Source organism: Oncorhynchus keta, chromosome 35 (assembly GCF_023373465.1).
Source record: "Oncorhynchus keta strain PuntledgeMale-10-30-2019 chromosome 35, Oket_V2, whole genome shotgun sequence".
Classification (NCBI taxonomy): domain Eukaryota; kingdom Metazoa; phylum Chordata; class Actinopteri; order Salmoniformes; family Salmonidae; genus Oncorhynchus; species Oncorhynchus keta.
Window position 1 is genome coordinate 13,326,002 of NC_068455.1, and position 8,184 is coordinate 13,334,185.

The 8,184-nt window shown below is 41.1% G+C and overlaps 1 protein-coding gene across 2 annotated transcripts; it reads right to left on the minus strand.

Moving 5' to 3' along the window:
- Positions 1-263: 263 nt before the first annotated feature.
- On the minus strand, positions 264-8,039 carry LOC118368077 (microtubule-associated protein RP/EB family member 3-like). 2 transcript variants are annotated; one of them, XM_035751833.2, is made up of 7 exons: positions 7,921-8,039; positions 6,285-6,408; positions 5,796-5,941; positions 5,458-5,614; positions 3,591-3,733; positions 3,029-3,181; positions 264-2,609 (listed from the first exon to the last, which is right to left on the minus strand). In XM_035751833.2, exons 2-7 carry the CDS (start codon positions 6,403-6,405, stop codon positions 2,541-2,543), a joined length of 789 nt encoding a protein of 262 aa, XP_035607726.1. In that variant the 5' UTR covers positions 6,406-6,408; positions 7,921-8,039; the 3' UTR covers positions 264-2,540. The 2 variants fall into 2 exon arrangements, with proteins under 2 accessions (XP_035607726.1, XP_035607725.1); XM_035751832.2 differs by having other exon boundaries at positions 5,413-5,614.
- Between the last annotated feature and the right edge of the window lie 145 nt (positions 8,040-8,184).

Sequence of the window (8,184 nt, forward strand, 5' to 3'; positions counted from 1 at the left end):
ACCAATGGCATCAAAGCATCTCACTGGCCAACACAGAGCATCAACAATCCAGGGTTTATATACATAATTGATTCTACCTGTAGACCAGCTGACCAAATTAGGCAACCAGTTTACCATATTAGGCAAGATTTTACTTCTGGGTTAACAGAGATGAGGCCTACCATTGAGAGTGGGGCCCATAGAAGGGCCAGTGGGCTCTTTCCATGGTTTTCTGTGCCCACAATATTTTAGCCAAACAGAAATCAACAACAGTATTGTAACAGTTCATTTCACAATCGTTTGTTTATTGACTCAATAAAACTCAAAGAGATGAGAGTTATGCAGACAGCCAGAGCACGTGAGAGAATGCAGGTCAGATTCTATTGCAGATGGCTGGAGGTTTGCATTGACAAGGCAGTAGTACAGGGGCAAAGGAGTTCTATTCCTTATGATGCTCATGATGACCAGCATCATTTTGAACTGGTCATAGACCCCTAACTAACTCAGTCCATCCCAAACGGCACACTATTCCCTATTTAGGACTCTACTTTTGATATATTATTATTCTTTATCCAGCTACCAGTCACTTTCTCCTATTCCCTGCCTACAGTATATGTACATATCTACCTCAAATTCTCAAGTATCCCTGCACATTGTACATTTGGTATTAGCACTGACCCTGTATATAGCTTCCTCTCTTATTTCTTAGTGTTTTCATATATTTTGATTACTGCACTGTTGGGTACAGCATACAAGTTAAGTATTTCACTGTACTAAAACTTGAACTTGATTTGGGACGCAACCTCCTGACTTCCTCATTCTCTAAACTCATACATGAAATTAGTAAGACGACTCATTACAGCTGAGCAATATATTATAGCAAAAAGTAGAAACACAGCAAAATTAGCAGCAGAAACGTGATATGATCAAATCAAAGTAAATCATTGTTTTCAGGCTCTTTTAAAAACAACACATTTTTACAGTTAAATTAAAAAAAAAAAAAAAATTTGCTGCCATAGTCAGCCTACGTAGTAACTCAGGTATTGTTAATACCAAATTAATGTTAAACTCATTATACATAATAAATACCATGGCATGTACCCAGACACTTCTATTTGAACATAACATCTCCACATAAATTAGTTTATGAATATATCGGCCATTTCCTGTTCATTTATGACATTCTCATGTTCAAATATAGCTATTCCAGAATGAGTACAGTGAAAGAGCATTGGTCATATCCTATACCTAAATTATTATTTCTGGACCACTTTCTTTTATGAAGTTTCCCTTGACGTTACTACATGCCATCAACTGAAACAAAAAGCTTAAGCCTTTTCACTAGCATGAGCATAAGTTATAGTATTGTTTCATTTACATACATTTTGCACCAATTATTGTACCGATAGTAGTTCAAATCCAAATCAATAAATAAGAAAGTAAAAACCAATTAAATATAATTTGTTGTCATAGGTGATTTTGTTAGTCTATTTTAGGACTCTTGTGGTACCCTGTAATACAATAACATGCACAAGGTGCTTTCTACACTCCGGAATAGAACCAAAATTAGTTTTAGAAAAAGCGCGAGTCAAACCAAAAGACAAACAAACAAATACATTCAGACATCTACCTTATTTCAAAATCGTTCCTTTTTTGTCATATTTACAACTCTGAATGAATTGTGCAGGCCTAACACCCCCATTAATATCACCTTGGTTTGGGTCATTATTCTGTGTTACTATGTACCATGCTGGAACGACTAGGATATGTTCTGTTATTGTTGCTGCTACTGTGTCATTGGGGAGGGAGCGAGGGGTAGCTTATGAGATGTAATGGTGTATGTACAGTACATTGCCGAGGGGGAAGGAGGAGACACACATATATACATATGAAAAGAGATAGAACAAGAACAAGAGAGGGGCAAAAGAGAGGGAGAGGCAAAGAGAGGCAGAGAGAGAGAGAGAGAGAGAAAGAGAGAGAGAGAGAGAGAGAGAGAGAGAGAGAGAGAGAGAGAGAGAGAGAGAGAGAGAGAGAGAGAAAGAAAGAAAGAGAGAGAGAGAGAGAGACAGAGAGAGAGAGAGAGAGAGAGAGACAGAGAGACAGAGCGAGAGAGGGAGAGAGAGAGAGAGAGAGAGAGAGAGAGAGAGAGAGAAAGAGAGAGAAAGAGAGAGTGAGACAGAGAGACAGAGAGAGAGAGAGAGAGAGAGAGGGAGGGAGGTGGATGTGGATAGACAGAAGGGTTTAGAGGAGGGAGAGGGAGATGTGAATAGACAGAAGCTATTAGAGGAGGGAGAGGGGGATGTGGATAGACAGAAGCTATTAGAGGAGGGAGAGGGGGATGTGAATAGACAGAAGGTATTAGAGGAGGGAGAGGGGGATGTGAATAGACAGAAGGTATTAGAGGAGGGAGAGGGGGATGTGAATAGACAGAAGGTATTAGAGGAGGGAGAGGGGGATGTGAATAGACAGAAGCTATTAGAGGAGGGAGAGGGGAATGTGAATAGACAGAAGCTATTAGAGGAGGGAGAGGGGGATGTGAATAGACAGAAGGTATTAGAGACTCAGTATTCATCCTGGTCCAAGTGGGCCTGTCCATCAATCTCGTCATCATCTGGAGCAGCAAAGCCATCCTAAAATACAGATATCATCAAATTTACAGAGAATGTTGATGATAACCCACAACCCTTGTATACTTTATAATAATATGAGTTCATATTTTATACATGAGAGGGGTAGAGCCAATTAAGGATAGCTAATTGCAATTGCTATCTCTAGTTTTAAAAAAAGTAGTCTATTCTGTACTTTGGGCTGTGTTCAATCCGTATTGCGGAAGTACAGATTTACAGCGTGATTGAAATCTAAAGGCAAACTTCCCATGTAAACGCTCTGCCTAATTCTGTCTCAAAAGGAAATGACCTTGACATTTCTATCACGCAAAGTTAAAATTTTAGCGATACACAGATTTAATAAAAGCCCTTAGTTTCAGTGTTGTTCAATGTACAGTTATATGAACAAATCGAATTCATATATCTGTGGTTGTGAGAGGTACCTCTGTGGCGTAGAGAATGTCCATGATCCTGGAGAGGTGAGGGTTGGTGTCACTCTCGTGTTCCTGACAGATCAGCTCAATGTCTCTCAGCTTACTGAAGTAGAAATCTCTCTCCTTCTCTAGTCCGTCCACCGTTAACTTCAGCTCCATCAACTACACAGGGGAAGAGAATAAAAGGTTGTTTCAAACACACAGGGAATGACAATGTAAATGTAGTGTTATGTTAGTAACATACTTAAACTGTACTTACATTTAGTTTCCTAATATGCCCCAAATATATCCTTTATTGTCTACGTGACAACAGTAAGAAATTAGGATGCCAACTCTAGTGTGAACTTACACATTCCAAAGACCAAAGCATGACTTAGCCCTGAGATGTGGGTGTAGGCTACGGTCAAGTCTCAGGGCTAAGCATGACTCTACTTGCAGTAAATAAAACCTGATAACTGAGGCAAAACGAATATACGTTCATTTGTATTGAATACTGTCAGTACTACAATCATATGGCCCATTAGTTTACTTGACCTATGTAAAGGCCTCCTTACCCTCCCTGGGACTCTACCTGTTGATTTAGCTCCAAGAGTTCCACGTCTGTGCCTCCGTTCCGCGTCAGGGCCGGGGCCTTCCTCACATGCACAGTGGTGTTCAGCACCCTCTGGGGCGTGGGTAGGATCTTGGGCACCGTGGGCGAGTGCCTCTGGGGGCCTGGAATAATCAGATAGTGTTAGGCCTAGGTTCCGTCCGTGTCGCAGATCCGTGGTATAGCACGATCTAAAGTTAAAGGCAATGTTCCCGCGTTCACAGAGATTCACGGTAAACGCTGCATATGTCGGCTCAATCGGAAAATGACCTTTACGTTTCCATCGTGCTATATTGCGGCTCTTCTGCAATACAGATTGAATTGGGCCCTTAGTGTTGCAGTGCAGGTTTACTGTTCTAACATTTAGACCAGGATTCAATCCAAGGTCATTTACAGTGAAAGTGATCTCAGAAACCGTAGGAGGGAGGAAAATGCCTTTAAAAAGGCGCATTGTCAGATGTCTAGTGCACTGCTCTATCACGAGCCTTGGATTGAATCCCAGCCATATTCATAGTAAATGTAAACAAAATACTATTACACAAACAATAAACTAAAAGTAGTCAAAACACTAGTAAACATCTTGAACAAATACTAATTGTTTGTCATCCCATGCGTTCAAAGCTATGGATACAACTACAGCATGTCAATGAGAACCATGTTGAAAGCATACCATCATGTTTTGCCTGTGGTGTAACCAATGAGAACCATGTTGAAAGCATACCATCATGTTTTGCCTGTGGTGTAACCAATGAGAACCATGTTGAAAGCATACCATCATGTTTTGCCTTGCCTGTGGTGTAACCATCATGTTTTGCCTGTGGAACCATGAGAACCATCATGTTTGCCTGAGAACCATGTTGAAAGCATACCATCATGTTTTGCCTGTGGTGTAACCAATGAGAACCATGTTGAAAGCATACCATCATGTTTTGCCTGTGGTGTAGAAACCATGTTGAAAGCATACCATCATGTTTTGCCTGTGGTGTAACCAATGAGAACCATGTTGAAAGCATACCATCATGTTTTGCCTGTGGTGTAACCAATGAGAACCATGTTGAAAGCATACCATCATGTTTTGCCTGTGGTGTAACCAATGAGAACCATGTTGAAAGCATACCATCATGTTTTGCCTGTGGTGTAACCAATGAGAACCATGTTGAAAGCATACCATCATGTTTTGCCTGTGGTGTAACCAACACTATGGATTTTGAGAAACGATGCTGATTGATTTTCAACCTTAATGCCAAAAGACAATGCACAAAAAACCTGCTTTTATACATAGCAGGGCACATTTTTTACCTTTATTTAACTAGGCAAGTCAGTTCAGAACAAATGATTATTTAAAATGACAGCCTACCGGAGAACAGTGGGTTAACTGCCTTGTTCAGGGACAGAACGACAGATTTTTACCTTGTCAGCTCGGGGATTCAATCCAGCAACCTTTAGGTTACTGGCCCAACACTATAACTACTAGGTATGAAGGGTCCCAAACGGGTGACACAAATATCAATTCACTACATGAAGGATCACTAGAACAAAATGTATTTATAGATTAGAAAATAATGTCTTTGTGTTCATCAAGTCTGCTAAAGGTACTGTGGAGATCACAAGAATCCCTGACAGTCACTCACAGAGCTACCTTTCCTTGACTGTTTCTAAAATGCTGTGGATCGTGCAGTGCACACACACACAGAGACACACATACACACACACTTGCAGAGCGCTGTGAGTGTTTTGAGCCATCCAAAGCTCAATCAGCGAGACAATCCCATTCAGAAGAGGTAGAACCATTCTGTTGGGTTACCTGCAGGGCCATGAGTTCTCTTTGGTCTGTGGGAAAAGTGATCACCTGGATTGGGGGCGGGGTTCACATCTTGTCCCTGTCTGGCCTGTAGCGGGTCGTACTCCTTCCCATCATAGTTGGCGTCAAAGAATTTCTTGAACCACTGCACGAACTCAAAGTTATCCTGGAACTTTCCTTTTACCAGCTTCTCCACGGGAATTATCTGTAGGAATAAGAATACAAGTTAGAACATGTTTTTCAGAGATGACAAATCTTTCCATTGAAGAATCTAGCTGCAAGCCCTTACACGGCTGCAGTCACAATTCGTTCGGGACACTACTTCTTTCAGTATATAAATGATTTACAATGCTTTACAGATGATGATAAATAGATAATAGCCTGACTTTGTCAACGCCCATCCTCTTGAAGGCAGCCTGGAGAACCTTGAAGTTGTGTATGAACTCGTGTTCCAGCTTGGCCTGGAACTTGACCTTCTTTAGAAGGACACAGCCTGGAAACAGCATGTCCATGAACTGACAGTACGCTGCCCCTGAAAGGTAGGGGGGGGGGGCATACTGCTATTAAACAACACAATGTAAACATCATCTCATTTACTCATCATTTGAAAGGGTTTGTTGAGGTCCATGCCGACAGGCAAAACCTGTTGAAATTATGTCATCACAACCAAATTACAACCAGTGTAATGACGTCATTTGAACCAGATTTTCACACTGGTACGGGGGAAAGGACCCGTTCATTACATTAATTTGGGAGATGAGATGAGGGAACAATGTCTATGTTGTCTGAGCCGGGTAATATATAAGGAACCAACAACAACAAAAATAACCCCAAAAATTGATCAATGACGTCAGGAGGACTGGAGAAAAACATACCCGAGCAGAGCTGTTCTATCTTGGTGTAGGTGAGGTGCAGGGAGTCGTTGAGCCAGGCCAACATGTCATGTCGGCTCAGGGTGTCACAGGACACAGACGTGGCGTGCACATTCACTGCCATCCTCTACACCCAGAGAACAATAAAAACATGGCAAAGATGTTCAACTGGGCAGCAATTAAGCAAACTTCCGAGCTGTTTTGCTATGCTGCGAAACATACATTGAATTGCATGGTTAAAAATACAAGAAATTACTATTGTTCCCCATTCAAGGAATAAATATGAAGATGAGGGTTCGTCAGAAAATCATCAAAGAGGGCTTTGTTCCAAAAGTGGCTTTGACATGGTCTACAAAGCCTGCCTACAGGTATTTATCAGCAAGATTGTATCACTACAATACAGGAATATAAATATAACTTATGCCTAAAGTTGACAGTATAAGAGTACACTTTCTGGGCTAGTTTGATGTTGCAGGAGTCTTTTATTTTTCATTTTCAATCTTCTGTTGTCACAATAATCCTCTCAGATTAGACAGAATGTCCTAGTGCTTGAAAGAAGCAGCACAGACAGGAAGGACACATCTGGCCCTCAATTTACACAGAGGTACATCTGTAAATCTGTCCTTCTGCTGTTTTAGGAACAACAAACAATATTTACTAGGCTACGATTCTAGCAAAATCTGAAATGCAGAAACAGCAATCTCAGGTATTATCACTACAGAGATGTCTGGCACTGATAACCAACCAGAAATATTGGTTTGACCCAGGATATGTGGCAATGTGTAGAGGAATATGTATTTGATCACCACCTGTGTAAAAACCAAAAGAAAAAGCAGTAGCCAACGTTTCCCCAATATGGTGCATATTTATATGAAATTCAAAGTAAAGCCTTATAATGTATGAATGATCAGTCTATGCCAGCAAAGAAGAAAGTTGTTCCCTATTTCTGCCCTTGCTTTCAGTCTCAACATAAATGATTACATAGCGATATACAATACGTGATACAATACGGGCACCAGCCCTCCCATGAGTCTGCATTGAATAGCACTATCTGTCAAATCCCACGCGGCTGCACAATTAGGTAATAGCCTATAATGGAAAGTAGTCCACCTTCCGTAAACGATTTTATAGAGGGCTGTGTGTAGAAGGTAATAGAACAATCATTGTATAATAGAACAATCATTATTGTATTGTATAAAAAAAAATTACAACCATAAACACAACAGACCGTTCGAGGAGGAGTCGATTTTATTCTCGTCTCTAAAACCTATTCTATTCTAGGCCTTTGAACGGTACGCGACCTCACTCTAATACATTGTTCACAAAATGTATTTACCTGGGTTTTAAACGCGGAAATGTGCTATTTATTGCATACCCAGAGAACAATACATTTGTCCAATTTGCATTTGGTGCAAAGAAACAAAACCCTGCAATGTTAGTTGCTAGGCTATCCAAACGGCCTCCCCGAATAGACACACACACAGAGACAGAGGACTGTCACTGTGAAGAGAAATATCCTCACTGGATGAACAAGACACACTTTATTTTCTTCTGAATCGCTAAATGCACCTACAAAATGTCTTACTTGCAACGGCAAATGCAGTGTTTTGGCTATAGGCCTAAAGTCATTACTACTCACTGTATTCAGACAGCTATGTTTCTCTGTTGTTATTTCGCTGGCAGTATTGCTATGCTCCAATCCTCCGTTGTGGTTGTTGCCAGAGCTCCTGCGCGGTGCAGTGGTTAGTAACGGGCCGCCCCCCCCCCCATCGCTACGACGCCCAGTCTGCAACAATCTGGCATTTATTGCGCATGCGCCAGACTCCATGCTGTTGGAGGCGCTTCTACCGTAAATAAATCAATGGAATGTTGGTCTGTTATAGGGAGCAGACTGACGAGCCAA

Bases quoted from the DNA above. Each gene is read 5' to 3' on its own strand.
- LOC118368077 (XM_035751832.2), bottom strand. From the start codon at position 6,405: ATGGCAGTGAATGTGCACGCCACGTCTGTGTCCTGTGACACCCTGAGC. The intron at 5,615-5,795 runs GTCAGGCTATTA...TTATTCCTACAG, and splicing joins AGAGGATGGGCGTTGACAAA to ATAATTCCCGTGGAGAAGCT. The intron at 3,734-5,412 runs GTAACCCAACAG...TGATTATTCCAG, and splicing joins GAGAACTCATGGCCCTGCAG to GCCCCCAGAGGCACTCGCCC.